General features: G+C 42.8%; 1 protein-coding gene across 1 annotated transcript in view; it reads left to right on the top strand.

Annotated features, from left to right (window-relative positions):
• ERCC3 (ERCC excision repair 3, TFIIH core complex helicase subunit) overlaps window positions 1–13164 on the top strand; it is a 49240-nt gene that overhangs the window by 17968 nt on the left and 18108 nt on the right. Inside the window, exons 7-10 of the mRNA XM_048869346.2 lie at window positions 561–765; window positions 3441–3755; window positions 6236–6420; window positions 11213–11415. Of these exons, the coding sequence (XP_048725303.1) occupies window positions 561–765; window positions 3441–3755; window positions 6236–6420; window positions 11213–11415 (908 nt within the window). The remainder of the gene's footprint in view (window positions 1–560; window positions 766–3440; window positions 3756–6235; window positions 6421–11212; window positions 11416–13164) is intronic.

Below are 13164 nucleotides of genomic sequence, written 5' to 3' on the forward strand. Positions count from 1 at the left end.
CTTTTGTTGCCTTATAGGAAACATAAAGACAATCGGCAGGCTATTCAGGTTATTTTTTCAATGTCTCAGATAGCAATTAAATGCAACATGCTTTTGTGGTAGAGTATCTGTTACTGCAGAGCGAAGATTTCTCAGTCACCTGTGTAGCTTCTGTGGACCTTCAGTTACAAAACAGTGACTAGAGATGCTGTATTTTGAATTGTTTGTGTTCAAAATGTTGATTTGTCAATAGTCCTATAAAGGACATTATCAGGGGCTTTCCCTACAGAATAACACCCTTTCAGAGATTTGAATATCTCACTTTTTTCTATTTGTCAACAATTTCCCCCCTTTGTTTCTAATATACAATAATATTTAAACTGTTCTGTTTTCTGCTTTGATCACCAGCAAAGTTCTGAGAATAGGTTTTAACTCCTGCTGTTACAGAGCAAGCAAAGGGTGTAAAAGAACAATTAACTTGCCTTTATACAGCTAGGGTATATAAACTGGTGACTTTAAAAAATCCTCAGCAGGTTTCAGAAATTTAGAATATGCTGTTAGAAGCTTTGTTTCCTTTCTAGGAAATGATTGAAGAGCTTCAGAAGCGTTGCATCCACTTGGAGTACCCCTTGCTGGCAGAGTATGATTTCAGAAATGATTCAGTGAATCCTGACATTAATATCGACCTGAAGCCCACAGCAGTTCTCAGACCTTACCAGGAGAAAAGTCTAAGGAAGATGTTTGGGAATGGGCGTGCTAGATCTGGTGTTATTGTCCTGCCATGTGGTAAGTAGTTGGATTTTGGCTAAGTTGAAGTAAGGCCTTATGCGCAACTTGATGGCATTTCTCTGTTTGTAACTAATTTTTGACTGCCACAGCTGATCAGTTTCAGAGAGTTTCAGGGAATGTTCTGGGCATAACCCTTGCGGGGGGACAGAGCCCCTGGCATCTGGTTAGCAGGTAGGTCTGCAAATATCTGCAGATCAAAGAACCAGCTGCTGGCAGCCATTAACACCTTCCAGTATAACAATACCCCCCCCCCCCATCTCAGTTCTTTTGCTTGTGCCAATAGAGTTTTAAAATGTTGACACCATAAATGATTTATCTTCCAAATAGAAAGAAAAGAAATAAGAATGATGGCAAAGCAGGAAATGTAAGAACAGCCATACTGGGTCAGACCAATGGTCCTTCTAGCTCAGTATCCTGTCTTCCAACAGTGGCCAATGCCAGGTGCTTCCAAGGGAAGGCAGAGAACAGAGCAATGATCAAGTGATTCATTCCCTGTGTCCACTCCCAGCTTCTGGCAGTCAGAGGCTAGGGACACCCAGAGCATGGGGTTGTATCACTGACCATCTTTGCTAATAGCCATTGATAGACCTGTCCTCTGTGAATTTATCTCATTGTTTTTTGAACACTGCTATAGTTTTGACCTTCACAATTCCCCAGGCAACGAATTCCACAGGTTGACTGTGTCATGTGAAGAACTATTTTGTTTTGTTTGTTTTAAACCTGCTGCCTATTAATTTCATCACATGCCCCCTGGTTCTTATGTTACGTGAAAGGAATAAATAACACTTTCTTATTCATTTTTTTTCCACACCAGTCAAGCTTTTATCGACCTCAATTACATTCCCTCTTAGTCGTCGCTTTTCCAAGCTGAAAAGTCGCCGTCTTTTTCATATCTCCTTGTATGGAAGCTGTTCCATACCCTTAATCATTTCCATTGCCCTTCTCTGTACCTTTCTCCATTTCTAATATTTTTTTTGAGATAGGGTGACCAGAACTGTATGCACTGTTCAAGGTGCGGGCACACCATGGATTTATATAATGGCACTATGATATTTTGTGTCTTCTTATCGATTCCTTTCCTAATGGTTCCTAACATTGTTAGCTTTTTTGACGACTGCTGCTGCACACTGAGCAGATGTTTTCCGAGAACTATCCACGATGACTCTACGATCTCTCTCTTCAGTAGTAACAGCTAAATTAGACCCCATTATTTTGTATGTAGAGTTGGGATTGTTTTCCACTGTGCATTACTTTGCATTTATCAACATTGAATTTCATCTGCCATTTTGCAAAAAGAACAGGAGTACTTGTGGCACCTTAGAGACTAACAAATGTATCCGATGAAGTGAGCTGTAGCTCACGAAAGCTTATGCTCAAATAAATTTGTTAGTCTCTAAGGTGCCACAAGTACTCCTGTTCTTTTTGCGAATACAGACGAACACGGCTGCTACTCTGAAATCTGCCATTTTGTCGCTCAGTCACCCAGTTTAGTGAGATACTTTTGTAACCCTTTGTTTTGGACTTGACTATCTTGAGTAATTTTGTATCATCTGCAGATTTTGCCACCTCACTGTTTACCCCTTTTTCCAGATCATTTATGAATATGTTGAATAGGACTGGGCCCAGTACAGACTCCTGGGGGACACCACTATTTACATCTCTCCATTCTGAAAACTGACCATTTATTCCTACCCTTTGTTTTCCTGTCTTTTAACCAGTTAGCAATCCATGAGCGTCTGGGAGTACACAGAGCCCTGGCATGATGGAGGGGGTGGGTGGGAAACTGCCAGGGAGCCTCTGAAATAGATGGGGATGGCAGTGGGCGACAGAAGATGGATCACTTGACGATTACCTGTTCTGTTCATTCCCTCTGGGGCACCTGGCACTGGCCACTGTCGGCAGACAGGATCCTGGGCTAGATGGACCTTTGGTCTGACCCAGTCTGGCCGTTCTTATGAGGGTGGCACAACGGGAGCTTGTAGGGGTGGGGAATAGAGGAATGCAATGAGCCCCTGGTGTGCAATGGGCTCAGCCTATGGAAGCAACAAACACCCACTCAGTAACTAGCAGCTTGCTGAAGCCATCTGGTCTAATTTAAAGGGTTGTCGACACGTACAGCTGTGCCGCCTTAGTGAAGACGGTTCTACGCTGACAGGAGAGCTGCTCCCTTTGGTGTAGTTAATCCATCTCCATGAGAGGCAGTAGCTCTGTCGACAGGAGAAGGTGTCTCATCAGCATAGCGCTGCCTACCCAGGGGTTAGGTCGGTGTAACTAAGGGAGTGGATTTTTCACACCCCTGAGCGACGTCGTTCTACCAGTGTAGGCTTGTAGTGTAGACCTGGCCTAAGTTTTGGAACAAAGAAACTATTCAAAGCAGTTCATTTTGCTGCAAAGAGAACATTAATTGCAGTGATTTTGCTGAGATTTTTCATAAGTGTATGACGAGCAGCAGACACAGATGTGTGGTTTCATATGCTAATATGTAAAGGCTGCTGCTTCTATTCTAGTCTTGAAGCAGTGGCTACTGAGAAATTTCCCCTCCTCTAGGACAATTCCTGGCTAACCATTCCACAGTGGTTTTCCTCTCCTCCCCCTTTTTATCCAAGGAATGATGGGATCTATCTGTCTGAGCTGATTACTGATGACAGTTGCTCTTATTTGTCCTCCTACAGGTGCTGGCAAGTCTTTAGTTGGAGTTACAGCTGCGTGTACAGTCCGTAAGCGTTGCCTGGTACTTGGCAACTCTTCTGTCTCTGTGGAGCAGTGGAAAGCCCAGTTCAAAATGTGGTCCACCATAGATGACAGCCAAATCTGTCGATTCACGTCAGATGCCAAGGACAAGCCTATCGGCTGCTCTGTTGCAATTAGTACCTACTCTATGTTGGGACACACAACTAAGAGGTCTTGGGAGGCAGAGAGAGTAATGGAATGGCTTAAAAGTCAAGAATGGGGCCTTATGATACTTGATGAGGTGCACACCATACCTGGTAAGGAGTGTACAAATTCTTAAATAGTCCCCTCCCCCCCAGACTCATTGTTAATGCTTTGCTACTGTTGCCATGCAGTTTCTTGCTGGCTTTCTCTTTAATGTTGTTCTGGAGTTCTAGAATAAATTCATAGCTTAGTATTTGAGTTTTAATACATGTAAATGATCATCGGCTCTGGTGGAAGTTTTTGCAGTACTGCAGTATTTATAGGAAGACTGCTTTCCAGAGACCTCTCAACTCATTAGGGAACAGGTGTTACTATTCTTAATACCAGTGGGAAATCATTATAGTAATGTTAGCACTTTTCCTAATTACAGTAGTAAGAGGTGTCATCTCTAGAGCTTTGTTCCAGAGAATGGATGGTAACATGATGGAGGCTTTCTTCTGAAGCTGCTTAAACTTCAGTAAAAGATTTCTGTAGTACACTTAATATGCATTTACTTTTCATGTAACAGTTGCTAAAGTTGCCATGTGGCTGTTACATCAACACAAGTGGGAGAAGAGTTGGACTGCATTCTCTTAAGTGGGTAGGCAGGTGTCCTGATACAATCTCTTGAAGTGTGGTCCCTATGAATAAGTTAGGGATCCCTTTGTCTATGTATGTATTTTACTGGGAAGAAATATATCTATGCTAATTTGTTTCTAAAATTTATCAATAGGTGTGTTGACTTCCAGATAGGGATATATGGTGTTGGAAGGAAAGAATGGAGCATTTCAGTTTACAGGAAATAATGCTGGTTAGAAATGCCCCCCCCAGTCCAGTCCAAGTCTCTGACTGCTATACCTTTACTGAAAGAGTTTGCATGTAATTTTTAAGTGTTAACAGAAATGGGAGAAATGGTAAAATATGGAAATAGCCATTGCTCGTTGGCAGCCACTTTTAACAAAGATCTATGCTGTTGCCTCAATTTTCTTACCATCATCACTTCTTAGACTTGGTCATAAAAAATAAGGCAGAAGGCCTACTTTATACTACTAGAAAGATGATGGGAGTTCTGGAAATACCTGAGAGAGATGATGCCATCGTACTCCAATGGACTCAACCTAGGAATAGTAGAACCCCTATTTTCTAATCCTGGCTCTGAAGTGCTGTGTGGCCTAGGCTAAGTCACTTAACACCTCTATATCTCTCCTTTTTTCCCATCTGGTAAACGGGGATTGTGTTGCTGGCAGTCCAGCTGCCAGCTCATGACAAGATCCCTAGGTCGCACTGACAAATGCTTCGCTGGAAACCAGTCTGGCTCGCCTGTGTGTTAATATTGTCAAAATAGGTATTAGATTTATAGATTTGTGTTTAGTGTTTGGACTTCGTGAAATACTTGTGAGTCACTGCCTGCATTAATATTACTTCTTATATCCATATCCCATGTTATAATATTGGAGTGTTTGCTTTGTAACTACAAAAGTGTTTCTTATGAAACTGGAAACCCCCACAGTCGAGAGAGACATGACCGAGTGTAAAATATTAGTTTTACCAAAAGAGTTGTTAAGCACCAGACAAACTACTGTGGAACATCAATGAACAAAAGACTTTGTTGTTTGCTCCTCCCACACCCATGAAGAGGGGATATGCACAAATCTGCATCCCATCACTGTTTGAACTTGGGGGGGGGAAAGGAGTATAAATCCCTGACCAGGAGGATCTATATCACTGTGCTGCTTGGAATTTGGTGAGGGCAGTATTTCAACCCATAAGCGAGGGGAGTCCCCAAGTTGGTTAGTTTGAGTTAGCCATAAAGGACACACAGAGCCTGCATATTGCAGCAGCTGCTATTACTTTTTGGAACCTGAGACGGTCATGCATTTGTGTAGATGTTTACCTGCTTCAGCATTACAAATAACTCTAACTTCTTTTTCCTAGTTAACAAACCTTAGTTAGCTTAATGTAGGATTGACTATTAGCATTGTCGTTGGTGAGAGATCTAAGGTACAATTGACCTTAGGTAAGTGACTGGTCCTTTTGGGACTGGAAGTAACCTGTACATTGTTGTGATTTTTTTTTGGCATAAGGGTCCTTTTGTCACAAAGGCAAGCTTGCCTGGGTGGGGAGATAGACTGGGATGCCCAAGGGGACTCTCTGAGACTCCAGGTTAAGGCTGTTATATTGCTTGAGCAGTTCACATTTGATACTGGGTTGGTGAAATAGCGCCCTGGTTTGTAACAGTTGGCACCCATGTTTGTGAGCCACTCCAGACAGTTGACATGGATAATACTGGGGTCTGAGGACTAGTTAAGGTTTGTACAGTGCTTTGAAGATGTACAGTGCAGTAAAAGTGCTTAAGTATAAGTCAAAAGCTGCAACCAATCGAGTGTTTGGTTTTAATGTAGGAGTAATATTAGATTAGAATCGTGTTGCTTACCCATTTATAGTGTGCTCATCTCTGGCGTATAGCTAATACAACAAAATCTACACACTTGCAATGTGTGTCTTTTTAATCCTTTTATGAAATCAAAAGGAAATCTCACCTTGTCTTTCTTAGCCAAAATGTTCAGACGTGTGCTCACCATTGTGCAAGCTCACTGCAAACTGGGACTGACTGCTACTCTCGTCAGAGAAGATGACAAAATTGTCGACTTGAATTTCCTGATTGGACCAAAACTCTATGAAGCCAACTGGATGGAGCTACAGAACAATGGCTACATTGCTAAAGTCCAGTGTGCTGAGGTGATGCTCCGCTTTTTACTACAAGTGCTACAGTCTATATTCTCTTGCAGCCAGAACTATCTAATCCCATTTATGTTTAATTAGGGCAATCAGTCGTCTTTATAGATCTGCAACAATATTGAGATACTGTGTATTTCAGGCAAGACTGTCGGTAATCAACATAAATCCATGGTAAATACTGTATTGTGACTCTGTCATTGCATGCTAATATAACGGTATCTGGACATGCATCTGTTGAGACACTAATGCTGACTGCTGCTACTGTGGTGTTTGGTTGGCTCTCTGTAGCCCCATCCTCAGACATCGGCACACACTGGCTTCAGTACTAATGTAGTTCTTTGATCATAGATTTTAAGGTCAGAAGGGACTATTATGACCATCTCCTTTGTTCTCTTGCATAACAAACCGTGGAATGCCACCTAGTATCAAGCCCAGTAACTTGTGATGGATCTATAGACCCCTGTCATAGACTGTATTTTAGAAAGGCACCCAGTCTTGATTTAAAGACTACAGGTGATGGAGAATCTACCACAGCCCTTGGGAAAGCTCTTCCAGTGGTTAATTATCCTGACTACTATGAATGTGTGCCTTATGTCATGTTCAGATTTTTTTGGCTGCAAATTCCAGCCACTGGTTCTTGATATACCTTTGAAATGTGCCTGTGTTTGATCTCCTCTAGTCACTCAATTGGAGGGAAAGGATTAGTGTGAACTATGGTGTCTGAGAAGGGAAAATCTGTCTCTCGCATCTGAAGCCCTCAAGCTTTTGAGGATATAATTGAAATAAAGTAAAGCAATTCCCCAGACAGGAATAGAGTTCAGTGTAATTGATTGCTGTGAGATGGAAGTCTTATGGGGTTCTCCTTCTGCCCATAGGTGTTGACTCTGTGGGTGCTCTGCGGCTGGAGTACCCATGGGGGTTGGGGGGAAGGGTGCTCAGCTCCCACCAGCCACCCACTGATCAGCTGTTTGGTGCTGGTCAGGAGGCACTGTTGATAGCTGCCACTGCACTGCCTTAGAGAGTGAGCTCAGTCTCCTTATGGACAAATTGGTTTTCCTTAAAACAAAATAAATAAATCCCCAAGCAGGTTGAACTTCCAACCTCTCAGATATAATAGTGTGCCTGCCCTTGGTTCTGTGAAGCTTCCACTAATCTTGTCCCTCCAAAGGAGCTATCGGGAGGACTGCTGTCATGGTAAATGCATATGTATATACACTGTAGCACTGAAACTGCAGTATTATAGGGACAACAATTTGAAAATTTCATTCTATCTTTGTACCCATTTAATTACAAGTAACACCCAAGCTTACCAAAACCTTGTTTTGTTTTAGTTTTTAGTTTTACTTACATTTGTCAGCATTTTCCAGCCACCTTTCCCTGAAGAATGAGTCATTTTTTGCCTTGTTAAAAACAACCTTATGAATCTCAAGTCTCATACAAATTACATTTTTTTTTTTTTTTTTTGAGTCCATACTGTGCTCTGGATGGTGCTCTGTCAGGAATTGGAATGACTGGAAATTGATCAAGCTAAAACACAAAACCAAAAAATCCAGGCTGACAAAACCATTATTAGACACTTTTTAGGCAATTCCATTTCAGGAGTACGGTTTCCCTGTTGCACACACTGGCTGGTAGCTCATAGACTAGGGGTGGGCAAACTACAGCCCGTGGGCCACATTCAGCCCGCCAGCCCATTTTATCCGGCCCTTGAGCTCTTGCTGGGGATCAGGATCTGGGGCTTCCCAAACTCCAGCCACAAAGCGGGGTCGGGGGGCACTCCACACGGCTCCCAGAAGCAGCAGCATGTCCCTCTCTGGCTCCTACGCATAGAGGTAGCCAGGGGGCTCCACATGCTGCCCCCACCCCAAGCACCGCCCCCACAACTCCCATTGGTTGGGAACTGTGGCCAGTGGGAGCTGCAGGGTCTGTGCCTGCAGATTGGGCAGTGTGCAGAGCCGCCTGGCCTCACCTCTGCATAGGAGCTGGAGGGGGGACATGCCGCTGCTTCCGGGAGCTGCTTGAGGTAAGCGCTGCCCTGATCCCTCTCAAAACCCCTCAATCCCAGCCCCACCCCAGAGCCTGCACCTCCAGCCGAAGCCCTAACCCTGCCTCCCTGCCCCAGCCTGGAGCCCACTCCTGCACCCTGAACTCCTTATTTCTGGCCCCACGCCAGAGCCCGCACCCCCAGCCACCCCCTCCTGCACCCCAACCCCCAATTTCATGAGCATTCATGGCCTGCCATACAATTTCCATACTCAAATGTGGCCCTTGGGCCAAAAAGTTTGCCCACTCCTGTCATAGACTCATAGACTTTTTAAGGTCAGAAGGGACCATCATGATCATCTGGGCCGGGGTGGGCAAACTTTTTGGCCCGAGGGCCACATCGTGGTGCGAAACTGTATGGAGGGCCGGGTAGGGAAGGCTGTGCCTCCGCAAACAGCCTGGTCCCTGCCCCCATCTAACCCCCCCTGTTCCCCTGACCCCCCCCTCTCCCCCGACTCCCTGCCCCTTATCCAACCCCCTGGCCCTGGCCCTCTTACCATGCCGCTCAGAGCAGCATGTCTGGCTGCTCCCCAGAGCGCTGCACGCATGATGGCATACCTGCGGGGGAGGGGGGGTCAGCGGGGGAGGAGCCAGGGGCGAGCCTCCTGGGCCAGGAGCTCAGGGGCCGGGCAGGACTGTCCTGCAGGCCGTAGTTTGCCCACTTCTGATCTAGGCTGACCTCCTGTGCATTAAATAAAGCACAAAGAAAAGTTCACATCAAGGAACATTCGTAGTTACTTGCAGCTTTGTGCGAGTTCGTGTTCTTTAAGAGAGTGTTAGATTTTTTTTTATATTTAATTTAAAATCTCCATTATTTCAACAACCAGCCAAAAAAGTAATGGTGGTTTCTGGGAAGTAACGAACATCTGTGATCGTTATGAACTTTATTCACATTCGTGTAGTGTCTTTCATAGCTTGCCTTATCTATTCTGGCCTGAGAAAGCAACCTGGTTGCTCCTGAGGCCAGATCTTCCATGTGGCAGTAGAGGGCAGTGCTACCCAGTGATGCAGGAGATCATATTCACGGCATATATCGCTTGCTTCAGTGTGTGAGTTACAGACTGTAAAATTATTATCAGTAGTAGCTGCAGCATGTTAAAGGGAAATGCTGCTCCTATCTCATATTATTTTTAATATTTCCACTAGCTCTTTTTTTCCAGAGGTTTCTGATTTGCAATAAACTTGTCCCCAGATGTTGTCCCAGGTTTATACCTTGGAGTACATGCCTTGCAAAATTTTAAAATTAAAAGATCAGTGGGGATGGAAGTGCATTTTTACCAGTTTTACTCTTGAATGAGTGCATAAGTCACTAAATGGGAAAGATCCTGTGTACTCTGTGGCAGTAATTCCTAAATCCTGTGGTTTAAATTCTGTTGTCAAGAAGTATCCTTTATTTCTGTCTTTCACCTTTCCCCCCTAGCAAACTCACACATCTGCTGGTCCTAGTTGAAAATACTCATTGATGTATTTAGATTGGATATTAGGAAAAACTTTTTCACTAAGAGGGTGGTGAAACACTGGAATGCGTTACCTAGGGAGGTGGTAGAATCTCCTTCCTTAGAGGTTTTTAAGGTCAGGCTTGACAAAGCCCTGGCTGGGATGATTTAACTGGGAATTGGTCCTGCTTCGAGCAGGGGGTTGGACTAGATGACCTTCTGGGGTCCCTTCCAACCCTGATATTCTATGATTCTATGTAAAATTTCTTACTTCCCTTTCAAGTAGGGGATGTGCAGGAGCTATGAAACCTAATCCAGAGTAATTCCATTGTTACACTCTAACCTGGTGGGAAAGAGACTTCCTCTAAACCCATTGTGTAGTCCACTTGTTTAGTCTGTGCTCTGAAGACAGGATTTGACTAAAAGAAAATAATAATGACCACTAAGAAAGCAAGTAATTATTCAGTAAAGTCTCCTATATTGTTTCCATACCATAATGCAAATGTTCCATTAAATTAATGGTAGATTTGTTTTTAAACTTGATTTATTAAACAATAATTATAAACTACGTTTTCATTTACAGAGTAGTTATACGTTCTTAGTTTTTATTTGCAAGTGTTCTGTTCTTGGGTGCTTGGCATCTATGGTAATGAGCATGGTATACAGAATGGGGGTGGGGGAGAGAACTTCTATTCTAAACTATGGTGTACAGATAATACCGCTGCATTTGTGGCAAGTTCCTCAAATTGAGTTAAATATATGCAATAATAATAAGTAAATAAAGGGGTCTCACTAAATATAAAATCATGTAATGCTAAAAAAATGTATTGTAAGGAAAGCCCATAAATGAGGAAAGCCTCCAAAATCCTATTAATTTGAGCTAGCGGTGCTAGTTGAAGCTTTGCAGGAGTGGCAGAATCTATATGTGCACCAGTGAAGCAATGGACTCCCTTTGAAAAAAATCTCTGGAAAATAGCAATTAAAATTAGATGGAACTTGGCATGGACATGTTAAAAACAGACTGATGAGTTTCTACACTTGTACAGTAAATGTCTCTTTCAACTTGTGGTGGGAAGTCCAAAAGAAGACTATCTTTATACCAAGATTGGATGTCTAAAATATATCCTTTAGTTCAACCAGAAGTTATGAGTTTGTTGCAGGAATTATTGGGTGAAATTCTCTGGCCCGGAAATCAGAGTAGATGATTATAATGGTACCTTCTGGCCTTAAAATCTATGAATATCTGTTTTCTACTACACATGGAAACTCATTATGGATTACTGTGTATAATTTTTTTTTTTCAAAAATTCTAGGTTTGGTGCCCAATGTCTCCAGAGTTTTACAGAGAATATGTGGCTATCAAAACAAAGAAGCGGATATTGCTCTACACTATGAACCCAAATAAATTCAGAGCATGCCAGTTCCTGATTAAATTTCATGAGCGAAGGAATGACAAGATCATTGTATTTGCTGACAATGTGTTTGCGTTGAAGGAATATGCAATCAGACTGGGGAAGTAAGTATTTGTGAATAAGGAGGGCGTCGCCGCCTTCTCCTTCTTCTTACTGGAAAATTAATATGTTCCACAAATTTCAGTCACTTCAGACATTTTTATAATAAACATTAAACTTAATAAAGATAAGAAACATCAAAGAGCATTTCAAGTAAATTTCAATGTGTATTGCAATATATTTTTCCAAGTGTAACATTCTAAGTTTAAACTCTCTGCATTTTCTGTAGTGGCTACAGAGGAATTTGAAACCAGTACTTATGTAGAGAGTTGATAGTCACAATAAAATGAGCTGAGGATAAAAGCACTGTAGGCAAGTGACTAAATAAGGGGCTATTTGGATGGTCAACTATCTGTGCATGTAACAGACTTGTCTCCCTGCCCCCATGTGAAATGAGAAGGAAATTTTGTACCAGGGAGCCCCTGAATCCTTCAAGGCCCACAGAAAGCCGTGGCCTTCCCTGCTTTCTGCCCCCTTCCAGGCCTGTGGCAGTTTTGTCCTAAACTAAGATTTTAAGCTCTTTGGGGCAATGGCTTTTACATGTCTATACAGTGCCTAGTACATTGTGCTTCCACACACTACTTTATTGCAATTAATAAACAGCAGCACAGCTTCTGTAGGAGCCCCTCTGCTGCCTTGGAATGACTTACTCTTTGGGGCGGGGTTCAATTGCAAAAGGAAAGGTAAAAATTAAAATTTACTTGCCAAGGGATTAGCATCAAAGTGCTTGCAGGATTAATGAGGGAATAGTAAAGGAGATTGGTTCTTCCCTGCCTGATACTCGTGGAAGGATTTTCTCCATGGAGCATGTGGAGAAGCCAGCCTTACCCTTTCAATTATGAGTCGAAATCATGGCTTTTCTATTCCCCTCTCTTGGCAGAAATGGTGAGGAGCATTTAGCCCTGTAAACTTTTTCAGCTGTCCAGGAGTTTCCAACAGTATTTCTTACAAAAAACAACTTCCCTTATCTCTTTTTCCCAAATTTGTGATGAGTTTTGAATGGCAGTGCAATAGCCATTCTACACCAGCTCACTGTGACTTCGAACAATAAGCTGGGCTAACAGTGCTGGATGACTTCCAGATTCAGAACTCATGGTCTCTTTCATCATCACTCTTAAACCTGTCTGGACAGAGATTAGCTAGAATGATGCTGCTGGAATGTTAATAACTATGTTCGGTGTTCCATATAAGATAATAAATATAATGGGTCTTTTGAGTAAAGAATAAAAAAGAGATGGGTGGGAGGGGGCAGTCCTGTAGCTTAGTGACTGGTGAAGATGTTTGAGAAACATTGTAAGTAAAACTACTGAAGGTTTTTGGCAGAGTTATTAAATTGCGGGAGGATGGGGGGGAGGGGAGTTGCTTTTTTAAAATGAAATCTCCATCTTCCAAATTGCTCTCTTCGGATCTGGAGTGGAGCCCAAGGTTACACAACTGTCAGTACCACAGGGAAGGCAGGATTGCAATGCTTGGCAGTCACGGGGGATTGGCATGGGGCAGAAAAGGCGGAGTTTCTTAAAGCTCATTTTAAATGCTGAGATTAGGAGTTTCTTGAGCTGATCCTGGCATCTTGACCATCATTCTTTGCATCATCCAGAGCAAGAGCTAATATAGCTTGTATGAAAGCCATTCTTTACTTACAGCCCTGATGCTTATCAATACATCTAAATCATTGCTTTATAAAAGCCACTTCCAGCCTTCCTGGGTTTGACAGATTATGACGACACAGGTATTGATCCTTGAGGCTCATCTTC

The sequence above is a fragment of the Caretta caretta genome, chromosome 11 (genome assembly GCF_965140235.1).
Source record: "Caretta caretta isolate rCarCar2 chromosome 11, rCarCar1.hap1, whole genome shotgun sequence".
NCBI lineage: Eukaryota > Metazoa > Chordata > Testudines > Cheloniidae > Caretta > Caretta caretta.